At 46.8% G+C, this 25,106-nt stretch overlaps 3 protein-coding genes across 3 annotated transcripts; all 3 read left to right on the forward strand.

Moving 5' to 3' along the window:
• On the forward strand, positions 1–2,733 carry LOC141962425 (dual specificity protein kinase CLK4-like). Its single transcript, XM_074910560.1, has 7 exons — positions 1–570; positions 650–744; positions 831–960; positions 1,109–1,191; positions 1,747–1,826; positions 2,049–2,139; positions 2,235–2,733. The coding sequence occupies exons 1-7, from the start codon at positions 339–341 to the stop codon at positions 2,442–2,444; spliced, it is 921 nt and encodes a 306-aa protein (XP_074766661.1). The 5' UTR covers positions 1–338; the 3' UTR covers positions 2,445–2,733.
• Positions 2,734–5,966: 3,233 nt separating this feature from the next.
• LOC141962670 (peptidyl-prolyl cis-trans isomerase-like 3) lies at positions 5,967–10,954 on the forward strand. The gene is made up of 6 exons (XM_074911032.1): positions 5,967–5,999; positions 6,662–6,736; positions 7,522–7,615; positions 8,266–8,333; positions 8,787–8,905; positions 10,538–10,954. Exons 1-6 carry the CDS (start codon positions 5,967–5,969, stop codon positions 10,662–10,664), a joined length of 516 nt encoding a protein of 171 aa, XP_074767133.1. The 3' UTR covers positions 10,665–10,954.
• A 7,356-nt stretch (positions 10,955–18,310) lies between these two features.
• LOC141962671 (dual specificity protein kinase CLK1-like) lies at positions 18,311–23,507 on the forward strand. The gene is made up of 11 exons (XM_074911033.1): positions 18,311–18,373; positions 19,052–19,142; positions 19,553–19,619; positions 21,216–21,332; positions 21,468–21,634; positions 21,713–21,807; positions 21,894–22,023; positions 22,172–22,254; positions 22,810–22,889; positions 23,112–23,202; positions 23,298–23,507. Exons 1-11 carry the CDS (start codon positions 18,311–18,313, stop codon positions 23,505–23,507), a joined length of 1,194 nt encoding a protein of 397 aa, XP_074767134.1.
• Positions 23,508–25,106: the final 1,599 nt, after the last annotated feature.

Raw genomic sequence — 25,106 nt, forward strand, 5'->3', positions numbered from 1 at the left:
CTTGATTCTATTCAGTCTGTATGTACTTAAAAAAACCCCTTTTCTGATGAGGTTGCCATTCTCATCAACAATGTATATGGTGACAATTACTGAATAGTCTTGGTTAAAACCGCTCCTCGTTCTAATCGCTGTTAAAACCTTGTCTTTTCAGGGCAGACAGACATGTAGCTGTGAAAATAGTAAAAAATGCTCCTGGGTACTCCGAAGCAGCTTATGGAGAAGTGCACGTGCTACAACACTTAAAAACGCTGGATCCCAACAATACACAGTGAGTAGACAAGGGCGGCTGTACTTTGTTTTGGCTTTTAAGATTTCTGTGACATCGCTTTCTGGGCCGTATGCCGTATGTATCTCAGCGTTCTACCACTTCTGTTGCAATTGATGGATTTTCCTGCTCTTGCAGCCACTGCGTCCAGATGTTGGAATGGTTTGAGCACCATGGGCATGTCTGCATGGTTTTTGAGCTGCTGGGGCTCAGCACCTTTGACTTCATTAGAGGGAATTGCTTCTTGCCATTTTCGCTGGAGCACATCAGACAGATGGCTTATCAGATCTGCAGATCTGTGAACTGTAAGTATGTTTCTTTTTTTTTGCTTTATTTGTTAGATTTTCTTTACAGAATTTGCTAACTGTGTGTGTTACCTTGCAGTTTTGCACCTGAACAAGCTGACACATACAGATCTGAAGCCAGGAAATATTTTACTTGTGAATTCAGACTACACAGAAGAATATAACCCCGAACTGGTAAGTTGCTGTCCTCTTCCCTACCTCCCCCTCGGCTCCGGTCTGGGTTTACTTGGTCACTTGCACCCCCTTGTGTGTCATTTCAGGAATGCGAAGAACGGAGACTAAAAAATACGGACGTCAAAGTTGCGGACTTCGGGAACGCAACGTATGATTTCGATTATCACAGCCCTTTGGTGTCTACAAGACCTTACAGAGCTCCTGAAGTGATCCTAGGTCAGTAGACATCTGTTCGGCTGCTCTTGAGCGTAGGACTTTCTGCCTGCTACGGAACTGCCACAGCTGTGTCGCCTGTCTCGAGCGCTCGAGCTGTGGAAGTGTTTGCAGTCTGATACACACGTGAACCTTCTGCATCTTTTCACAGCGCTGGGGTGGTCACAGCCATGCGATGTTTGGAGCATAGGATGTATCCTCATAGGATACTACCTTGGATACGCGGTATTTCAGGTAGGTAGCTGTGAAACTCCAAAGGATGCAGCGTGTATAATGCTCCTCAGCTTGGTGAAAATATGCTCCAGGGAGGTGGGGACTAAGGGGAAAGGTCTGTGCCAGAAATGAAGCTGCATTTCTCTGGAATGCCAACTTGAAGAGAACAGAAGCTGCAGGCACAAAGGAACGAACTTCCTCAGCAGAAGAGTGCTCCAAGTTGCTTCCAGTAAACACTGTGGCAGCAGCTTGATGGGAAGGATCACCCTGTGAACATTGGTAACACACAAGCCACACCAGTAACAGATGAGCTTCCTCTATCACCAAATATGCAGCAAATACCTGCATTCTGTCATCTTGACAGTATTGCTGAAACTTATCAACAAAGAAGAGAAAGGATAAGGCAGGGAAAAGAAACTTCAGTGCACTGTAACTTCCTTCAGGGAACAGATGACTAGAGCCTCTCTTTTTTCCTTAATCTGAAATGAGTTGCAGGGTACAGTCAAGAATGAAGTGTGGTTCTTGATAACTTCCTCTTAAGGACACACAAAAATGTCTCTCTCGCCTTCCTTCCAGACCAATGACGACAGAGAACACCTGGCCATGATGGAGCGAGTACTGGGGCCTTTGCCAAGGCACATGATAGAGAAAAGCAGGTAATTACATTTTCTGTGCCTGGACCGCTATAGTTTAAATATTTTCAGATTTGGCTTAACAGCACGTTTTTTAAGAAGTTTAATAAACTCGGATGCACCTTTGGCTGTACTTAACAAGCTGGCCACCTTTGTGGAACAGTCCCAGATCAGTTCCCAAGAACAAACGTGCTGATAAACTTCTAGCGAATCTTTGAATAACAAGCCCTGGTCTGTTTGTTTAAGGAAACACGAATATTTCCATCATGGCCGGCTGGACTGGGATGAACACAGTTCTGCTGGAAGATATGTCTCCAGTTGGTGTAATCCCCTAAAGGTAAGATGGCAGAGGGAAAAGGCGCTTGCGGAGAGCAGCTTTAAGTACAATTCCAATATTAAAACCCCCCATGTCGTGTTGTTGTCTTCCTGAAGGAATTCATGACCTGCCACAATTCGGACCACAGGAACCTCTTTGACCTCATTGAGAAGATGCTGGAGTACGACCCAGCCGAGCGCATTACTCTGGAGGAAGCACTGAAACATCCTTTCTTCTCGCCCTTGAAGCGGCAGAAAAGGAAGCTGCCTCCTGTAGCTGAGAAGGCTGATGCAGATGTTACACCAAAGAGACAAAAAAAATATTAATTCATAAACGTACAGGTTATTCATAAACGTACAGTTTTCCTGTTTTCTAGTGACTATTTTTATAAAGATCATGAAACAGCAACATAGTCTTTTACCTGTGAGATAGAGGTCAGCTTCCACTCCCTTCAGGATGCTGCTCCCAGACCCAGCACAGAGAGCAGCTTCGTCACTGGGGATGCTGCAGGACACAAGGGGCCACAGTTAAAGTCCTTTTCCTCTGTTCAGGCCTCACGTCAGTATTGCTATCGTTTCACAGTAACTACCACCTCCATTTTAGGGCCAATGAAAATTTGTTGGAGGAAGACACACATCTGTCAGCCTGAAAGAGTCATTGGGTTTATAAGGGTTTTTAACAAGGTTTTATAAGATTGCTGTTTTATAAGGCTGGATAACACTGATTTAGCGCATATCCTAAAGAGGTGCAACACAAAGATGCAAATATTGCACTTGAATCCATTCTCCCTGACCAGAAGTGATGACTGTTGTCTCTATTAGGCACAATACGGGATAAAAGTCCTTTGCAAACAGTGAGACTTGCACTTTATAAATTAAGGGTGGCGATTTAGAGTCAGTGGTCTAAACTTTGTAACCAGTGCTGCACCGGTTCCGACTACATCCAGTACCACAGTCATGCATCTGAAAATGTCCCCTAGTGTTCGTACCTGGTGTTCCTCACCAAGACAAATTCCCTAAAATACATTTAGGGTACTTAGAAGAATCATACTGGGGGGAAAAAAAGGGAAAAAAAAAAAAAGTCCTCAAATCATACTTGTAAAAGCTGGAAGAAAGGAAAATGAGGGAAGGTCCCCGCATAAAATGGCATATAACAACGAACCATTTAACGTTTTTTAAACGGAATCTCACCAAGGCCCTTTGTGAGCCAGTTATTGACTCCATGAGGTATGGCATCATACGCCGTATGCGGAGAGTAAATTCCAATTCTGTGCTCCAGGGCTCGGACCACCAGCCGTTCCTTCCAGGTCTTCCACGTTACTCGCTTGAGCGGTGTGAATACGGGAGGGTGGTAAGAAAGAATAAGGTCTGCCGCCTTGTGCACCGCCTCTTCCATCACCTCCTCGGTGAGATCGTTAGTGAGGAGGAGAGTGTTCACAGCGTGGGGAGGGCTTGGTTCCACCAGCAGCCCCACATTGTCCCAGCTTTCAGCCAGAGAGGGGGATGCAAAGTCACCGAGGGCAGAAACGAGCTCCCCGAGGTTCATGAGGGAGCGCGAGGGCAGGAGGCCCAAAGCGCGGAGGCAGCGGAGAGGCCGGCGAACCAGCTGAGTGCCGGGCAGCAGCATGCAGCTATCTGTAGAGGGGGCGAAACCACGCAGGAATAAGCCCTGGGAATTCGCTGGCTGGCAGAGCAGAGGGAAGAGTATTGCAGCGGCGAATGCCGCCCCGCTGACAGAGGGCAGCGCGGCCCGGCCTCCCCCCAGCAGGCGCTGCCGTCGGAGGCGCGCCGGCCGCGGGCTCTCCCTCCTGCCTCCGGGGCGCTCCCGGCGAAGCACCGAAACCGGCCCTTTAGAATCGTGCCAGAAACGTACGGAACTTGCCCCTCACCCATCCGCGCACGCTGCAACCGACCCGCGGGATCTAACCGGAGAAGCGTTTGCCTCTCGCGGGGGGGGAGGCGGGGGCCGGGGAAGCAAGCAGGACCGGGGCAGGCAGCCTCGAAGCGCCGCCGCGGGACCCCACGCTTACCTCACGCCGGATCGCAGCCGGAGCTGCAGAGCGGAACCTGCGCTCGGCCCGGCCCCGCCGCTTCCGCCGCGCTAGGGGGGCGGCCGCGGCCTCTTCGCCGCGCCGGGCCGGGCCGGCTCTGAGCCGCGGCGTGGGCAGCCCGGCCCCTTCCTGCCCGCCCGAGGGGAGCCGGAGAGCCGTTTCCCGGCGGCCGGCGCCGGGCCCGCGTCCAGCCTCGGCAGGTTTGTGCGAGGCCTCCGTGGGGCCAGGCGAGGGGGAGGGCGCCGGGGCGGCGCGGGAAGGCCGAGCTGGCGGCCGCGGGGATGGCGGGCGTCCTGGGTGGGTCGCTCGCCGGTGGAGGAGCCGGGCCGCGCCCTGCAGCAGCGGGGCGAGCGAGCGGAGCCGGCGTGCCGTGCGCGTAGGCCGTCGGAGCAAGTACCTCGCATCGGCAGGAAAGGAGCGGTAGCTCCGAGCCATCGCTGGTCAGGTGGGAGCCGAGGGCCGCTGGGTTGCGGGGAGCGCGCTCGTCCCTTGGGAGGCTTAACCGGCGGGTGCACAGCGCCGCGGTGCTCGTCCTGGCGGCCCGGTGCTCGTCCTGGCGGCCCGGTGCTCGTCCTGGCGGCCCGGTGCTCGTCCTGGCGGCCCGCCACCCTGGCAGGCAGTAGCCGGGGTGAGGGGCCGGGCCGCGGCGGGCGGGTCCGCCGGCGCCTGCCTGAGGCCTCGCCGAACCTGGGGGCTGCCCAGGGAGGGCAGCACACTTAGAACAGAGTGGCCTCTAAAGCTCTTGATTTCCACAGAACTGCGGTTTATCGTCATCCTTCCAAAGGCTGTTATTTGAAACTACTACTACGATAAAGGCAGTCTGATCCGGTGCTCGAACGCAGGTAGCTGTCTGTTGCAGATACTGGCAGCTGTCAGAAGGTGGCTCCGAATCACACCTCCCTTTAGGAACTGGCATGTGGCTTTTCTCTGTTAATTTCGGTCATTTATAAAAAAATACTCTTTGGAAAAGCTGAGATTGCTTCGTATAGACCTTCATCCTAGGAAAGGGTTTTTTGCCCCCACCCCTCTTTCTACGTTATTTTGTTCTGCTCCTTTCTAGTTCTTTACATGCTGCATAGTTACAAGTAAATTGCAATAAAATGTTTATCCACAGAGTCGCTTGAATGGCACTGTAAAACTGTGTGCTTTAAAGGCATAGGACCACACAGATATTTCAGAATCAAAAAGAACTGTGGACTGTTAGGAAAAAGCCCAACGGGTTTCATATGTTCATATGTTTTCTTTGCAGAAAATTGCTGTAGACGATCTACCTCAGCTTTTGAATAAGCAGACATGGTGAGAACAATAGCCCTTTCTATATATTTTACTTCTTCCTGAAATGGTCATCTAGTGGAAACTGAATATCTGCTCTGCATCTCAAAGGAATACGCATTTTATTCTGCTGTGAAGAACTGGTAATGAAAAGTTTAGGTTTTCATTTCAGACTTCTAACGAGATATTGTAGAAAGGAAAATAGGACAGGTTACATTGGTCTAAAATATAATTAGACCTTCAGTTCTCAGAGCCTAAATTTTAATCCTACTTTGGCCAATATTTGGTAATCCAGTTTGGTTTCTTTTACCATGGAAGCATTGTTCAGGTCGCAAACACACAGTCCTGCTTGAGTGTATGTAACCTACACTTGCAGGCATTTACAGTTTTTGCAAATCAGGAAACGAAGGTAAGACCGTGTGTCTTAAACTGTCCATACACCTCTTAGAGCATCTTCATGGACATTGTAGACTACTATCTTCACTTCTTTACTCGTATACTTCTGGGAAAGTATGCCAGTATCGGCATGATGCTGATTTTTCTTGTACGCTTCTCCCGAGTATAAACCCACAGTATCTTTTTTTTTTTTTGCATAGTTTAGCACTTTCCATAGGAGTACTGTGATATATTTGGCCTATAGAGATATATTTGCTTAGGTGGATGGGTAGCTGCCATTTTAAATTTTGTGAAGGTTATTTATAAATTCTTAAGAAAAGTGTGTCATTGTGTAGATTTGCTTGTTTGTGAAGGCAGATTTTATGTGGTGCCATTCAGAACTAGCCTTATCACTCAGAAGGCTTCTGGCAACTAACACACACCAGTTGTTCCTCTGACTGTAAAGCAGTGAGGTGTGTGTGCCACACTATCACCTGAAATGGAGAAAACCTCGATTCTTCAACTTTGCAATGCAGTGACTGTGCAGGTGCAGTTTGCAAATGATTAATGTATCTCTGGAGTGTAACAGCGTGAAACAGAGCTGCTGCATTCCTGTGCTGAACTTGATGTGTCCTGAAACTAAATGAGACCAAGTGCTTTCTGGTCATTTCACTGGAAACGAGGAAGAGGAAGGTTTCTGACAGTAGCCTTGCCTGTGGCCAAATAGCGGAACAGTGTTTATATGCATGTAACGTTTGCGTATGTTCTTGGTGGTGCTAGGACATAAAACTGAGTCTGTTAGTATTTCGTTGCTGATTTCATTATTATTTTCTGCCTCTTGCCCAGGCTGTCACGCTGCATACTGACGTAGGCGATATTAAAATTGAACTGTTCTGTGAGCGGACACCAAAGACCTGCGAAGTAAGTCAAGTAACAGAAGCGGGATTGCCTAGTGTCAGAACAAAGCAGTAGAAATAGTGAAGACTGTAGAGGAGGTGAAGTGGCTTTTGCAATTCATCTTTTCACGTAACAGAATACTAATATTTTAAGCCGGTACAGTGCCTATGCCACTTGTGGAAATCGTGCACTGTGTCATACTGCCTAGAGCTTTGCTGCCCGTTTCTCACCAGATGAAGTTTAGCCAAGGGCCACTTCTCTTCAAGTTCCAGCATCTCCCAAAGTGCCCTTTGCCCTTATGGGGAAATACGGCACATGGCCTGGGATTCCCCAGTTTCCCTGGGTTTGCTCACACTTGCAGAGATTTGGTTTTAAGAGAGTGACAATCGCTCCCAGTTTGTCAGAGGCCCCAGGTTTTCCTTTCTGCAATAAACTTAAGCTTAAATTCAAATAATTGACCTTTTAACTAATAAAACTGAGGCATGAAGTTGTTGATTACCAAATTGACATTTACAAAATGTTGAATGAGAGTGATGCTTCTGAGCATGTCTTAGGCTTCTTGTTTGTTCCTCAAGTCAGACAGCCTTGTGCTGTAAGCTTTATTTAAAATCCTTTGTATCTGTGACACTGTCAAAGGGGCACATTAACTATAATTTGCTTATGACTGTTCTGTGGCAATTGGAATTCAGGTGGTCACCACGCAAAGCAGAGGCAAAAGGGTTAGACTTGGTCTTGCCAGTGCTGTCATTTTAGTGAGAGGATATTTGTTTCTGAATTGTTTGTTAATGTGGTTTGTTTCACTTCCTTAGAATTTCCTGGCTCTTTGTGCTAGTAACTACTACAATGGATGCATATTTCACCGGAATATAAAGGGCTTCATGGTTCAGACAGGAGATCCATTAGGTAAATTCTTCTGTTCGGGTCTCTCTATAGGAAAATAAAATATAAATAAAAGGAAATGATAAGTATGAAAGTTTAAAACCAAAATGTAAACAAAGTAAAAGTAAAATATAAGGATTATTGTTTTGTTGACAGAGGGTTTTATGGGGAGATTAGCTTTCTGTGATGAGTTTACAGAGGAGCAGCCATTACCCTAGTTCTAAATAAACATGCAGTAGTAAAGCATTCTACAGACTTTTCCAGCTGTTTCCACTAAATATGATGGTTCTGCTGGCTCACCAGAGGTGGAACGGGTAGCAGTTGCTATTGTGGTTTCTCTGATTTCTGCCTGAAAGGCTACACTGCCTTTAAAGCATTTGGGGGAAATGTCCCAGACAGCGTCAACTGTTTGGGGGAAAATCCGATTCAACTTCGGGTTTGTACTCATACTGAATTTAATTTGAGGATATGTCAGTGCCTTGTTCTGCTACTTAATAGATGTCCCTTATTTAGAGTTATGTCTCTGCTGAGTAACAAGACACGAGCACCTGATCCCTGCCTCAAATGAATTACAGGCTATCTGTGGTCTTTGTTGTAAAATGTTATAACAGTACATTATTTCTAGAATTTTCAGTCTGAAAATCCAGTAGTGTATTGTGGTGCTTCTTTGTCAGGCACTGGGAAAGGAGGTAACAGCATCTGGGGCAAGAAGTTTGAAGACGAATTCAGCGAATACCTGAAGGTATTTCTGTGCTCGCAATATGCGGTTATTTTCATACGGATTTTCCTTACGGATTGGAGAACGCTCAGCATTGTGTTGTACTGTATTAAATACCTTTCTATTAACTGTGAAGCAAAGTCTAATCCTGCAATAAAGGGATAGAAAGCTTCTTGTTAGAAGGGGAACAGGCATTTCTGTACTTGGCAAGTTAAGTTTGAGGGTTTTCGTCACCAAGAACAGAAGTAGAAAGAATTTGTAAGTGCTTTTCATGTTCTGAAGGGAAAGAAGTAATTTTTCATTGTAAGGGCAATTTTGAGGAGCTAATTATGGACTGTGTTGGAATATATTTGCAGTCGAGATTTTTTTCCTGATAATGGTATTGAAGCAGAGTAGTCAGTCACAGAGCACTTCGTGCAGGCTAAAGCCCTGCTTCTACACATGTGTATCCATGTTGAGGTTTTTCCCTTCTTTCAGCACAGTGTCCGTGGGGTAGTTTCAATGGCAAACAATGGCCCAAATACCAATGGATCACAGTTCTTCATCACTTACGGCAAGCAACCGCACCTAGACATGAAGTACACTGTGTTTGGAAAGTAAGTGATCCGACTGCAAGCCACCGTACCATAGCGTGTGGAGGATCTGAATATTTCAGGGCACATGCAATGCAAATTTAGAAGCTTCTGGTTCTAAACCTGTTTAAAATATTGGCTGTATATATGTAAATGTATGCTCTTGCACTGTCACCAGAATTAGTTGCTCGAAAATGCCACTCCCTTCTTCACTGCAGGGAATAAGGATATTAAAAATTACCTCAATAATGGACCATTCTTTTTCTTCTTCTCTGCCTCCACACCCCCCCCCCCCCCCTCAGTTATTCCAGCTTGCCTTTTCATCCATGGCCAAAGGGCTGCAGCCTGATTTTCAGCAAACTCCAGAACAACTGGATACATGGTTGTAGGGTTTACTGAGAAACAAGAATCTGATCTGGGACTGAATCTGGCAATGGGTGTGGTACTGATGATTGTACTTCTGTTTAGGTGGAACTGTCTGTTGGTCAGATAAAAACCACAGAGCTTGTTTAAGATGCATCATTATTTAAAACATTCTTAATAGACACTACTGATAATGGATCCTTAAAGCAAATGTTCGATTTTTGAGTCTTTCAGATTCTGCTTTTTCTATCTCAAAATCATGGTAGTCTTTTCTTTTGCTTGTTAAAAAGTCTCTACTGTACAAGTGAATCTGCTGAGAAAAAGTTGCCTTTATTAAATGGAGTAAAATATTCAAAGGAAACTATTGAAATGTGAAAATACAATTTTCTATCAAATGTATTGTTTATAGGCATCTAAATACAGGTGTTCCCTTCATTTCTGAGTTGTTTAGAAGTGTGATTGACAGTAGGTGTTTTAGACTTGTTAGAAAAGAGTAGAGGCTCTGACAGGGGAACTTTGCCAGGTTTTCTGTGGCAGGTTTAAGATACTCCAGCTGCAGTTGCAGAATCAGCAGGACAGCACATGCAGCCCCTGCTGGCCTGCAGTCCCGGCGTCCTAGATTCAAAGCGTTGATGAATGTGACTGAACTGAACTGTGAACAGCACAAGGTGTTTTCTGCCAAGTCCGTTACTGGGAAATAAACTATCAAGGTTTACCAGAGCTAGTTACTTAAACAAAAAAAATAAGAGGTTTATTACAACAATCTCTCTTGCCACTTCTTCAGCCTGACAGGAGATCCGAAAGCTTAAGCATGTTTGTACCACTAGATTTACACAGTTATTTATGATTCGGTCCAATCTTGTCTTTGAGTCAGAAGGTTAGAAATGATAGTTTCACATTTGGAAATGGATTTTCCGGCCATCGGATTTCCGTCATTCACAGTGAAGTTTTGGTATGGAGAGCAGCTTGCTGCTACTGAAACCTACGGTATGATTGGTCGGTCCTGCCTGCCAGGAAGTGCAGCCAGGGTCTTTATACAGCTACGGCTGGTGTAAACTATGATACTGTCAGGTCAGTGGGAATTGTTTGTGCTTTTCAGCAGAATCTGTCACGGGTGCTTAATATTTCCTTTCAAAATATATGCCATATATAATGTTTTGGCAGTCTTACTTGTACCATTTGCTTGCAAAGTCTTTGCCCTGTGATACTTCACTGTAAACTGCTTTGAGATATCTCAGCTGTGAAATCTAAATCATTATTAGGAGATTCCCAGCATTTCTGCTTTTCTTCCAGAGTTATTGATGGCTTGGAGACCCTGGATGAGCTGGAGAAGCTGCCTGTGAATGAGAAAACCTACCGACCTCTCAATGAGGTTCGCATTAAAGATGTGTCGGTTCATGCCAACCCTTTTGCTCTGTAGCCACAGAGTGCCTCGACGCATTCTTTAGAGACTGGTCAGATGGACTGCTGGATTATGGAGTTTGAAGTGCCATTAAAGAGGGTTACTTGAGCTGGATCGTACCTTTGTTCCTTTTGAATCCTTTGAATGCAGGATTTTCAGGAGTTGTGACATTGTTTGGGAGTTGTCACAGAAAAGTCTTGTGCTTTAGAAGTCAGTTTTTCCAGAGTATCTTCTAGTATTTTGATTTTTAAACATTGCTTTTAATACTTGTAAAACAAGACTTTTAAAAATACATTTTTTCCGCCCCCAATCTTTTGTTTTCTGCCTTATCTTTCTTAGCGATACTATGTTGAAACAATGTCCTTTTCTACGATTTCATACTCCCGGTTTTCTGAAACTTTCTCGTGTAAATTCTAACTTTACTGGTTTTTAGAAAACTGACTAAGATGTGCAGTGTTTTCCCTTAGGCGAGAGCAGTGTCGTAGACGAAACCTTTCTCTCCTAGAGGATTAAAGACCGTGTTTAGAGGAGTGCTTGCTCTTGCGCTGCTGTGTGGGAATGGTAACCTCTTCAGCCTCCCCAGCAGGTAGATCGGAAACAATCGCTTCTGCCTCTGGCACAGCACTTCTGGTATGAAAGAGTGTTGGTGTCTTTACATAGCTGTTGACCAAAACTAGGTAGCGTTTGGTCTTACTTGACACCAAATGTTGTTGGACTCAAGAAAATCTGCAAGAAAGTAGAGAGGTATCTGAATATTGACTTGTCAAGAGGAAGCATAAAATACATGCATACTTATGCGTGTGTTTGGGTGCATGTATGTATATTGCTGATCCTATGCTCAAGTCACTTGGTATAGTAAGCATAAAATAACCTGACTCCAGCAGGGAAAAAAGAGTGATTTGTATGCATCAGAAAAGCAGTTCTCCACCTTGAGTATACTGGGAAAAGCAGAATGTTCTACTCTTCCGTGTTGTAGATTTCAAACATGTATTTTTGCATCAGTTTGTTTTCATAAAGCAGGAAAAAGTCAACTCATTTCCACGGAGACTCTATAATATGTAGAGGCGAGAGGGTATATTTCCAGTTCCAGCTGTGCATGAAAGACCTGGACAGGAGAGTACCCACAGTTCCTGCATCCAACTCCCACCATTCCCGCAGTCCTCTTGGGACTCAGCATCACTTCGCAAAGTTCGTTCTCATATATGTGCCTTGTAATCCTTGGGAGGTCCGGGTCCATCTGACCTGCAGTCTGTTTCAGACCAGTATTTCCTGTTCTGAGACTTCCCTCTCAAAATAAAGAGGAGAACTTACTGAAGAGGAAGGCAAAGGTATGCGGGATACAGATAACTGAGGCATTAATGAGTCAAGTTAATCAGTACCCTCTCTGGGACAAAGTTGCTATATTCTGTAGGAAGTGTTACTTAAAGCTCCTAGCCCATGCTGCAGACTTAATACATTTTACCCTAATAACTCAGTCAGGTAAAGGATTTAATTATTTTAGCTCTGTGCTCTTTGCCATATGACTGGTGGTAAGAGAAAGTAGACAGAAGCATGCAACTGCACGTTTGACTGCCACGCTGACACTACCGCCACGCAGAAGGAAGGACAAACGGTAAACTTTCCGACAGTGCAAAGGAATCGGTAATTTAAAATGCTGACACCTAGCGCTCAACTGGAAACAATTTCTGGTCCATTTTTTCCCTATGCAAAAAGAAGTCTGTTATATGAAATGTGTGAAACACAGGGATGTTGGAGAACGGCTTGCCGAGAGCAAGGCCGTGGTTCTCTGCAGGAGCTGGTCACAGCCACCTGAGGTAAACAGAGGAAAAAACCCCGGGTACAGTTATGCCTAACAAAGGACTGTTATGTTAACAAAGAGAGAAACTGAGGTACACAATGGCCTTGATGGTAAAAACCACCTTGAGAAAAAAAGGCGGGCCAGAAGAGGGAAGATGCTGTGACAGATCTGAAATGCCACAAGGGGCCGGGACATTATAATGTAGCCTGTTACATGTGTCCAATAGATCTGTGAGTAGTAGGCATGGTTATTGTAGAGCGCTTATATAAGGGGTGATTTCTTTCAATAAAGCTGAAGCTTGCTCTGTCCTTCACATTGAATCGGCTGCTTGCTTCCTCCGCCCGCCGCAAGTGGCGCGCCGAACAGGGTTACCCGAACCCTGCTTTTCCACCGAACGGAACCCGGGAAGCGGCGGAACGGATTTTCGGAGCAGGAAGGCGATAAGGTCGCTGCCTGGTGCAGTAGACGTGTGCCATCCCCTGAAGCGCCGGGATTTGTAAGTCTGACATTGGAGCAGCGGATCCGCAATATTGCTTCAGGGGGTACTGCGAACCGAGGGGGCTACTGAGGAATCGGCCGCAGCCGTATAACCGGGAAAGGCCATAAGGAATTATATAATGAAGGCTGAATTTGGGGAAACCTAGGAAAAGCCAGCACTGGTCGTTAGCTACTGATCGGATAGTCCTGAAGGTCGTCAAGCTGCGATACAGGAAAGGAATTAAAAGAAGTCTGCCCGGGCAGGACAATGGAACAAGAGGTAGCCCTAAGACTTTTTGCTTTTTAGAAAAGCGGGGAGTAAGTCCGATAAAAAACTTACCCGCGCTGATTGGTCTGGGCAAGACTAAGGGACACTTTAAAGAGCCAAATTTATTGTTTGAAGAAGCAGAATGGTGTGATAATCTTTTAGACCCTGATGCTGTAAATCCTGAAAAAGAATCTGAACTGTCTGGTCTGTGTCCTCCCTTAACTGAGAATGATCCGTAGGTAAAAGTGAGGCGAAAAAAAATCTTGGCGCAAGGGAATATGGACATGGCAAGAAAAATTCTTACTCCTGTAAGCTATGAGCCGAATCGCCAGCCACGGTGGGAAAAACGGCATTTTTCTGTTATTCAAGATTTAGAGAGAAGCATTAATAAGGACGGGCTGCAAAAACTCAGACTACACCAGCTGTACTGGAGGCGATGGCTCAGGGATATCGACTGGCCCCATAAAAATTGGCTAACACTTTTAAGAAAAACCGTCATTCACGCCGGCACGGCACTCTACCTGGAAAACCGAGCGTGTAGATCTCGATGTTTAACATTCGGAGCTGGCGGCGGCGGCCCGGGGCCTCCCCGACCCCCCCGCGGAGCGGCCGCCTGCGGCTGAGCCCGGCACCGCGCTCTCGGCACCCCCCGCCAAAAGCGGCAGGGGGATGCGGCACAGGCTTTGGTGTTCTTAACGGAGTCCTCGTATGTGTAATAGTTGTCACTCTCCGATGTGAGTGCTGAGTGTCAGGAGCTCCTCTGTGTGCCCGTGTGTGTCCGTGTGTGTGTGTGTGTGAGTGTGTGTGTGTGCCCGTGTGTGTTTCTCCGGCCAGGGAAGCGGCCGGCCAGGAACTGCAGGGTCCTAGTGCCCGCCCGCTGGGGCATCGGTGCGGCGGTTGGTTCGGGCTCAGTGTTCTCAGTGTTCCAGGTGAAATACCTCCTCCAGCAGGAGGCAGTCATTCTGTGTTGATTGTTGTTTTGAATTTAGGTGCATACTCTGCGGGGAGAGTGCACCTCTGAACCATCTGCCTAATGAAAATACTGTTAAAAAATCATCTGCAACCTTACAGGGGTTGTTTGTTTTACCAGGGGTTGTAGATGCTGATTAGGAAGAGAAAAATCAAAATTATGGTCTGTACCCCTGTGTTCTGTAACAAAAAAGTAAAAAATTGTTCAGGTTGTTAAAGAAGCTGCAATTACTCAGGATTTGGATCAGCAGGTACCCTTTAAATATTTTTGGACTGAAACAGTAACACAAGGTTAACTTCTGGTATAATTGTACTCTCGTTAAAGCTAAAAAATCTGTCGAGCTGACAGGCATTTTAGATACCGGTGCAGATGTGACCATAATATCTGTGAGCAGATTGGCTGTTAGCCCTGGTACCTCAAATGCTTTTCAGGGTTGGTGTCATGCTGTAGCAATTTAAAGCAAGGATCTCCTTCATATAAGAGGCCCAGAAAACTGGGTAACAAGTATTCATCCATTTATATTGGAAACCCCTATTGCATTTTGGGGTCATAAGTGTATGACTCAATGAGGAACTCAAATTGGACCAAATTTGTCTTAATCACCACTGTAGCACAACCCACCCTGAAACCCCCCCTGACACTAACACTCACCTTGTAAACCGAATCGCCTGTGTGTATTGTCCTGCAACAACTTAAAACTGTTATTAAGTCTTTAAAAGAGTTACAGACACTGTTAGGAGCCATACGTTGGATACAGCCGTCGTGGGCCTAACTCATGATGATCTGCATAGCTTATGTGGTATTTTGTGAAAAGATCCTTCACTGACATCACCCAAAGTACTTACAGAGAAACCAAACCAAGATCTTCACCGTACAGCTAACAAGCATCGCAAGTACACTGCATTCCCCCAGGGGACAAGCCATCGTAGAAAGAACACGCTAAACCTTGAAAGTGCTTTTGCAAAAACAAAAGGGGGGAGAGATCTTGGCTCCAGGTCCACCATTTGCTCTGCTGTAAAACGCATGCATTTTTTCCACCAGAATGCCAGAGCAACACAAAAACGGTTTTTTTATCAAGCTAAAAACATCACTGCAACTTGCCCTGAATACCAGACAGACTCCATCTCTTCAAACCTTTTAAACATCTCCCCTGTGTTACAGGTGCCACCAGTATTGTGTCGTTTTTTCATCACAGATACCAGATCGACAAGAAGTCCAGAGCAAAGCTCAAGTGTTAACAAAAACCTAGAAAGGGGTAACTGGGAAGGACCAGTTCCTTTAATAACCTGGGGAAGAGGTGATGCTGGTGTCTGCACAGGTCTCATCTCCAATGGTCACCGACAGGGTGTGTGCAACCACAGCTGAGGGTGAGAGGCAGCCAGCACTCAGGATCCAGCTGTGGGTGCCCCTGTGCCGACAGTTTGCGGTCTCTTCGACTGATCTTTTAAGCAGAATGTCTGAGTAATGTTTGCTACTGCAACAGGACAAACTACACTACAGTTGCCAATTCTTTTAAGAGAAAATGCTAACAGTAATTGCAACTCCTTAGTGAGATATATAGGTTTACTAGTCACTTGTGCCAAATGTAGTTTAGATAAAATATAGTTATTAATAAGGATAAGATGCTGTAAGAATGTGTGTATTCCACTTTCTTTGTTTAGTAATATTAAGAATTAAGAGCTCAAGTATTTAACCTTATTTAGAAACTCCCTTGGTTTTCCCCCTGGAGTACTGGCCAGGCTCCAGGTGGAACCCAACAGGAGGATGAAATCAGATGTTTCCGCTCAGAGAAAGTTGCCCGTTATTTTGGCCTGTTGCTTTAAAGGCTGGACCTGCTTGCAGCGACGCTGGATGCCTCACCTACGGATGGACGCATCACGTAGGGTTTCCAGTTTGTGAGGAAGGGCACTCTGAATTCTCGCTGCATCCAGGGTTCCCCAGCAATTGCGGATCTGAATGTTAGTACCGTATTTTCCTTACTGTTTATTTTTGTACTATTTAGTCATATCCCTTAAATATGGATAGTGAAATTAGTCTACTCTTTTTAATTAGAACTATTCTAAGTATGCTGCGTTTTGAAGTTTGTCTAACCCTTAACTGATACAGCTCTCAAACAAGTCTTGCAGGTGCCGCAGCAAAACAGAGAAAGGGGAGGGCTGGAAGGCATCGGCCTCACACAGCTCCTGACAAACAGCTAAGCTCTGATGAAGAACAGGCCTCGTAAGATAGATAAGAAACTGCAGAGTTGTGCCAAGGTGGCAGGGAAAGATCAATCAGACAGTAGGCATTTTGCCTGGGCTTAGCAACTGCTGCCGACCCATCCCAGACCTGTTTGGTATGGCATTTGTACTGGTCATTATGGTTGGTATAATCAGACAATCTGGCTGAGATGGCAAGATGTGACTCCTTCAGCAGTACTGGTGAATAGCACTAGGTTTTGTAGTGATGTTTATACAATGAATTTACATCTTGAAGAAGGAAGAGGGTTTAATAATGATTTGACTAAAAGGTTACCAATTATTAGATGTTTTTTTGTATTTACATGGAATACCAGTTTAAATTGTCATTGTCATCCTTTTAATGGTGTTGTGTGTGGAAGTGTTTTATGAGAACGATGGACTGAACAATAAAAGGGGTCTGGATCACTCAAAAACAAAAAGGGGGATCTGTGGAATGCCTGGGAAACAGCGGACATGTTATGAGTGATCCAGACTGAGGGCATCACTGTAATCAGGCTGTAGCTGTTGGGAAGAACAGCGGCAAGGCCGAGAGGATGAGAAACTGCGTGAGTAGCAAAGAAATAAGGATGCCGGACTGTGGGAAATAAGATGTTTGCCTAACAGAAGAACTGCGTGTGAACACCGTAACGGGACCAACCGTAGAGGGCGTGAAGGCTTGTGGACAGTAGTATAGAACAATCCTAGTTTGTTTGCTTTCATGTGATTGCTCTTCGACAGTATGTGGGGTGCTTTGTACTCGATAAGGTACCTTCGACAGTTTAAGGCGCGCTGTGTTACAGAGTCGAGCTGCCATAGACTTTCTTTTACTTGCCCAGGGGCATGGATGTAAAGATTTTGATGGGATGTGTTGTTTTAATCTATCCGACCACAGTCGATTAATTCAAACCAATTACCATGGATGAAGCAACGTTTACAAAAAACACCAGTGGTTGTCAGTCCTTGAGACAAATGGTTACAATCTGTGTTTGGTCTGTCCCTATGGCTGCAAGGTCTGTTACAAGAAGGATTGCGGTGCTTAGGAATAGCACTATTGATTGTAGTAATTATTAAAATAGCATATAGTTGTATGATGACAAATATTAGTGAATTTATGCTTGTGCAGCCTGCACAAAAAGAAAAAAGGGGCAATTGTTGGAGAACGGCTTGCAGAGAGCAAGGCCATGGGTCTCTGCAGGAGCTGGTCACAGCCGCCTGAGGTAAACAGAGGAAAAAACCCCGGGTACAGTTATGCCTAGCAAAGGACTGTTATGTTAACAAAGAGAGAAACTGAGGTACACAATGGCCTTGATGGTAAAAACAACCTGAGGAAACAAAGGCGGGCCAGAAGAGGGACGATGCTGTGACAGATCTGAGATGCCACAAGGGGCCGGGACATTATAATGTAGCCTGTTACATGTGTCCAATAGATCTGTGAGGAGTAGGCATGGTTATTGCAGAGGCTTGTATAAGGGGTGATTTCTTTCAATAAAGCTGAAGCTTGCTCTGTCCTTCACGTTGAATCGGCTGCTTGCTTCCTCCGCCCGCCGCACAGGGACACCACGCAATTTGCTCTTTGGAGGATACATTAACTTTAGCCCCTTTTTTACCCCAAGCTGTACATTGAGGGCGATCCTATGGGACAGGATTGCGTCCTAGCGTTTAAAACACATCTGTTTTCCCTCTCGGAAAGGCTGACGGCCTTAGGGGCCCCCTCGCCGCCGGGCACCCCCCGCAGAGGTTCCGACGCGGCAGCGGCTCGGCCCAGCAGCTCGCCGGGGCCTGCGGGGCGTCGCGAGGCCTTCGCCCGCGTCGCGACGCCCGGGCGTGCCTCTGTGACGCGTCGCCGCGCTCCGGGCGGGCTCCTAGCAACGCCTTTTGGCGGCGGGCCGCGGGCCGCCAGTCGCGGCGCCGAGCCCGGCCGCGGCAGCAGCGATGGAGCGCCGGAGCGAGCGCCGGGTGCCGGAGAGCGCGGCGGGGCCCTCCCGAGCCGCGGAGGTGGGGCGGCAGGAGGGGCGGCGCGTGCTCACTGCGGCCCCGGCGGCCGGCAGCGGAGGGGCGGCGCCGGGGGCGGGCGGGCGGGGCGGGGCCGGGAGGCCGGCTGCTGCTGTCGGCGGGGCGAGGGCGGCCGGCCGGCGGCCCGGCCCTCGTCCCTTGCCGGGCCGTGCCCACGGGCGCGGGCAGGTCGGGTGGCCGGGGCGCCCCTGCGCGCCCCGCTCCGTGCAGCCGGCGCGTTCTGTGCCCGAGCCTTGTTCCGTGGGCGGCTTAGTTTGGCCGCACGGCTGGGTTTTTTTGTTTGCTTGGGGGTTTTTAGAGAGATTAGATAGGGAAGTATTAAATCGTTCACTTCCAAAAACAATACGGTCACTGAAATCCTCAAGTAAGATTCAGTGAACCCATCTTTTAAAAGAAAAACAACCGTGTTGTAATTTTTTGCTGCCTTGCCGCTCTGCGTATCTCACCTGAAAACCTGTTCCTTGCCACGTTTTCCTCCTGCAACATAAAGCCTGTGCCCTGTGAATTTCCAGGGACTGAATTTGAAATTGCGCCTGCCAACTGACTGTGGCCTGGCGTGTATCTGAATGCCCGAATATCTCCCCGCTGAATGAATTTTGTTTTCGGACCTGAATTCACTCGGGTTTATTGATCGGCTGGACAATCTTGTTGCCGTTCCAGAAGAGTCCTCGAAGGAAAAGATCAAGGAGTGTAGAGGAGGATGAGGAGGGTCACCTGATCTGTCGGAGCGGAGACGTACTAAGCGGAAGATGTATAGAACATTCTTCAAAATTTATTAACTTTTCAGATAGATAAGTTCTTTTAGCGTAAGATGTGAGGGGCTTTGCAAGGCTTTTCTTTCTGTGTCTGGGGGTGGAAATTGTTTTTCTTTTCTGTAGAAATCAAATATATTTATTTTTTCTTTTTCCCTTTCCCCCCCCCCCCCCCGCCCCATAGTAAATGAAGTTAATGAACGTGGTAGAATGGGATCCCTGTAAATGTGCCTCGAGAGCTGTCCAATAACAGCTCTCAAACTAGGTATTTACAATTTAAAGCAGCACGGTCTAGAATAGCTTCGGGGATAGTACTTAGTGTTTTTGTGGGTTTTATTTTTGTTTGCTTGTGTTTTTTTAATAGCCGAGTAACTTGCAACTTTTGTGACTGAGGTTTTTTTCTTTATAGATGAGGTTATGGCTAGTTTGGGTGAAGGTACTTTTGGAAGAGTAGTGGAATGCATTGATCGCAGAGCGTAAGTCTTGACTTAAATACGGGTGATTTTTCTTACTGATGCTGTCACCGAGTGGGTCCTGAAGTGGGCGCCTTCGGATTGTGTCAGGTTTTACCTTTACTTCCTCATCTGCTGCTCTGTGTGTTTCTGAAAGGCTGCCGCGGTTCCCAAACCGGGGTTGCTGCTCGTACAGCACCGGGAGGTGAGGGGTGTGCAGGACTGTGGTGGGCGAGGCGATGGGTGTGTCCTCTGCAGGTGCCCCCTGTTACCAAAAACTCGGAATAAAGAATTTATCGACACCAACAGCAGATAAGCAGACACTTCTTTATTGACGGCCGAGTGCGCAGGGGACTCGTCTCACCGAGAGCGCACACCAAGCATCAAAACGATGCATCTTACGTAGATCTTACTCATACACATTCGTTAAGTATTTACGCATAAACATATAATTTCTTGGAAACCATCCACATATTCTTCTCCTGTTTCTGATTATGTGCAGTGAAAGCTAGAAATGTCTAGAAATGGGTCTGGGGTGTAATACAGGTGGGTGGCCGCGATCTCCCCCCGCCGGAATTAGCTTCTGCTTAAGTTCACGGTTTCTTGGCCGGTACTCGCAAGCTGTTACAGTTGGTTTTCCTCGGTTCCCATCAATCCTAGACCCTGACAGCTACATGCATTCTTCTAGTTCTATGTATGCATTATAAATCAGGTTATAAATCAACCTGTGTTTGTTACCCAGGTTCCAAACGCTCCTACTGGTTAATTTTGACCAGTCACTCTGGCCTTGGTGCGGGGCCGCACAGGGATTTTAGAGTAGCGTTCGGTTGCTGGTACAAAGTGCAATAAATGTGAACAAATAATTTCTACTAAAATACCCCTTAATTCTATGTTCATATTAAATTAAACATAATTTAATTTCAGTTGATAGCAAATTCAGTAACACCCCCAGCCTGGTAGAGGTCGGGGGCTGTGGTGGGGAGGGGCCCAGAGAATGTGGGGCGAAGCTGCACCCCCCCAGGCGGCACGCCTGGGGCCTGGACCACCCCAGGCCTGTATAATGAGTAAGCTCTCGGACGTCATGTTGCTCACCTTCAGGGATCATCTGTGACGATGCAGGGCCATTGGGTTCCAGCAGTGAGCACCTTACAGGTCTCAGATGGATTTTGTGCTCGATGGCGGTTTTGCTCTGTGCAAGATAGCATGAAACTGGATTGTCTCTCTCGTCGCTCTAGAAGGCATCTGACACCTCAGTTACATTTGCACTACTGAAATGACTGAAGGTGGCCTGTCATTTTTGACTGATGGTCAGGTTAGGCCATGGGATGTGGAAGCTCCTCCAGGATTAGCCCGGCGTACATAAACACAAAGGGGAGGTGAACGGGGCCTTTAAGAATAGTACTGATATATAAGGTATGGAGTGTGTTTTCAAAATTTAAAGATTTAGTTGGGTTTGTGCAGTGATGAACCTTGATTCTATTCAGTCTGTATGTACTTAAAAAAACCCCTTTTCTGATGAGGTTGCCATTCTCATCAACAATGTATATGGTGACAATTACTGAATAGTCTTGGTTAAAACCGCTCCTCGTTCTAATCGCTGTTAAAACCTTGTCTTTTCAGGGCAGACAGACATGTAGCTGTGAAAATAGTAAAAAATGCTCCTGGGTACTCCGAAGCAGCTTATGGAGAAGTGCACGTGCTACAACACTTAAAAACGCTGGATCCCAACAATACACAGTGAGTAGACAAGGGCGGCTGTACTTTGTTTTGGCTTTTAAGATTTCTGTGACATCGCTTTCTGGGCCGTATGCCGTATGTATCTCAGCGTTCTACCACTTCTGTTGCAATTGATGGATTTTCCTGCTCTTGCAGCCACTGCGTCCAGATGTTGGAATGGTTTGAGCACCATGGGCACGTCTGCATGGTTTTTGAGCTGCTGGGGCTCAGCACCTTTGACTTCATTAGAGGGAATTGCTTCTTGCCATTTTCGCTGGAGCACATCAGACAGATGGCTTATCAGATCTGCAGATCTGTGAACTGTAAGTATGTTTCTTTTTTTTGCTTTATTTGTTAGATTTTCTTTACAGAATTTGCTAACTGTGTGTGTTACCTTGCAGTTTTGCACCTGAACAAGCTGACACATACAGATCTGAAGCCAGGAAATATTTTACTTGTGAATTCAGACTACACAGAAGAATATAACCCCGAACTGGTAAGTTGCTGTCCTCTTCCCTACCTCCCCCTCGGCTCCGGTCTGGGTTTACTTGGTCACTTGCACCCCCTTGTGTGTCATTTCAGGAATGCGAAGAACGGAGACTAAAAAATACGGACGTCAAAGTTGCGGACTTCGGGAACGCAACGTATGATTTCGATTATCACAGCCCTTTGGTGTCTACAAGACCTTACAGAGCTCCTGAAGTGATCCTAGGTCAGTAGACATCTGTTCGGCTGCTCTTGAGCGTAGGACTTTCTGCCTGCTACGGAACTGCCACAGCTGTGTCGCCTGTCTCGAGCGCTCGAGCTGTGGAAGTGTTTGCAGTCTGATACACGTGTGAACCTTCTGCATCTTTTCACAGCGCTGGGGTGGTCACAGCCATGCGATGTTTGGAGCATAGGATGTATCCTCATAGGATACTACCTTGGATACGCGGTATTTCAGGTAGGTAGCTGTGAAACTCCAAAGGATGCAGCGTGTATAATGCTCCTCAGCTTGGTGAAAATATGCTCCAGGGAGGTGGGGACTAAGGGGAAAGGTCTGTGCCAGAAATGAAGCTGCATTTCTCTGGAATGCCAACTTGAAGAGAACAGAAGCTGCAGGCACAAAGGAACGAACTTCCTCAGCAGAAGAGTGCTCCAAGTTGCTTCCAGTAAACATTGTGGCAGCAGCTTGATGGGAAGGATCACCCTGTGAACATTGGTAACACACAAGCCACACCAGTAACAGATGAGCTTCCTCTATCACCAAATATGCAGCAAATACCTGCATTCTGTCATCTTGACAGTATTGCTGAAACTTATCAACAAAGAAGAGAAAGGATAAGGCAGGGAAAAGAAACTTCAGTGCACTGTAACTTCCTTCAGGGAACAGATGACTAGAGCCTCTCTTTTCTCCTTAATCTGAAATGAGTTGCAGGGTACAGTCAAGAATGAAGTGTGGTTCTTGATAACTTCCTCTTAAGGACACACAAAAATGTCTCTCTCGCCTTCCTTCCAGACCAATGACGACAGAGAACACCTGGCCATGATGGAGCGAGTACTGGGGCCTTTGCCAAGGCACATGATAGAGAAAAGCAGGTAATTACATTTTCTGTGCCTGGACCGCTATAGTTTAAATATTTTCAGATTTGGCTTAACAGCACGTTTTTTAAGAAGTTTAATAAACTCGGATGCACCTTTGGCTGTACTTAACAAGCTGGCCACCTTTGTGGAACAGTCCCAGATCAGTTCCCAAGAACAAACGTGCTGATAAACTTCTAGCGAATCTTTGAATAACGAGCCCTGGTCTGTTTGTTTAAGGAAACACGAATATTTCCATCATGGCCGGCTGGACTGGGATGAACACAGTTCTGCTGGAAGATATGTCTCCAGTTGGTGTAATCCCCTAAAGGTAAGATGGCAGAGGGAAAAGGCGCTTGCGGAGAGCAGCTTTAAGTACAATTCCAATATTAAAACCCCCCATGTCGTGTTGTTGTCTTCCTGAAGGAATTCATGACCTGCCACAATTCGGACCACAGGAACCTCTTTGACCTCATTGAGAAGATGTTGGAGTACGACCCAGCCGAGCGCATTACTCTGGAGGAAGCACTGAAACATCCTTTCTTCTTGCCCTTGAAGCGGCAGAAAAGGAAGCTGCCTCCTGTAGCTGAGAAGGCTGATGCAGATGTTACACCAAAGAGACAAAAAAAAAATTAATTCATAAACGTACAGGTTATTCATAAACGTACAGTTTTCCTGTTTTCTAGTGACTATTTTTATAAAGATCATGAAACAGCAACATAGTCTTTTACCTGTGAGATAGAGGTCAGCTTCCACTCCCTTCAGGATGCTGCTCCCAGACCCAGCACAGAGAGCAGCTTCGTCACTGGGGATGCTGCAGGACACAAGGGGCCACAGTTAAAGTCCTTTTCCTCTGTTCAGGCCTCACGTCAGTATTGCTATCGTTTCACAGTAACTACCACCTCCATTTTAGGGCCAATGAAAATTTGTTGGAGGAAGACACACATCTGTCAGCCTGAAAGAGTCATTGGGTTGATAAGGGTTTTTAACAAGGTTTTATAAGATTGCTGTTTTATAAGGCTGGATAACACTGATTTAGCGCATATCCTAAAGAGGTGCAACACAAAGATGCAAATATTGCACTTGAATCCATTCTCCCTGACCAGAAGTGATGACTGTTGTCTCTATTAGGCACAATACGGGATAAAAGTCCTTTGCAAACAGTGAGACTTGCACTTTATAAATTAAGGGTGGCGATTTAGAGTCAGTGGTCTAAACTTTGCAATCAATGCTGCACCCGTTCCAACTACATCCAGTACCACAGTCATGCATCTGAAAATGTCCCCTAGTGTTCGTACCTGGTGTTCCTCTCCAAGACAAATTCCCTAAAATACATTTAGGGTACTTAGAAGAATCATACTGGGGGGAAAAAAAGGGAAAAAAAAAAAAAAGTCCTCAAATCATACTTGTAAAAGCTGGAAGAAAGGAAAATGAGGGAAGGTCCCCGCATAAAATGGCATATAACAACGAACCATTTAACGTTTTTTAAACGGAATCTCACCAAGTCCCTTTGTGAGCCAGTTATTGACTCCATGAGGTATGGCATCATACGCCGTATGCGGAGAGTAAATTCCAATCCTGTGCTCCAGGGCTCGGACCACCAGCCGTTCCTTCCAGGTCTTCCACGTTACTCGCTTGAGCGGTGTGAATACGGGAGGGTGGTAAGAAAGAATAAGGTCTGCCGCCTTGTGCACCGCCTCTTCCATCACCTCCTCGGTGAGATCGTTAGTGAGGAGGAGAGTGTTCACAGCGTGGGGAGGGCTTGGTTCCACCAGCAGCCCCACATTGTCCCAGCTTTCAGCCAGAGAGGGGGATGCAAAGTCACCGAGGGCAGAAACGAGCTCCCCGAGGTTCATGAGGGAGCGCGAGGGCAGGAGGCCCAAAGCGCGGAGGCAGCGGAGAGGCCGGCGAACCAGCTGAGTGCCGGGCAGCAGCATGCAGCTATCTGTAGAGGGGGCGAAACCACGCAGGAATAAGCCCTGGGAATTCGCTGGCTGGCAGAGCAGAGGGAAGAGTATTGCAGCGGCGAATGCCGCCCCGCTGACAGAGGGCAGCGCGGCCCGGCCTCCCCCCAGCAGGCGCTGCCGTCGGAGGCGCGCCGGCCGCGGGCTCTCCCTCCTGCCTCCGGGGCGCTCCCGGCGAAGCACCGAAACCGGCCCTTTAGAATCGTGCCAGAAACGTACGGAACTTGCCCCTCACCCATCCGCGCACGCTGCAACCGACCCGCGGGATCTA

Source organism: Athene noctua, chromosome 7, assembly GCF_965140245.1.
Source record: "Athene noctua chromosome 7, bAthNoc1.hap1.1, whole genome shotgun sequence".
Lineage (NCBI taxonomy): Eukaryota > Metazoa > Chordata > Aves > Strigiformes > Strigidae > Athene > Athene noctua.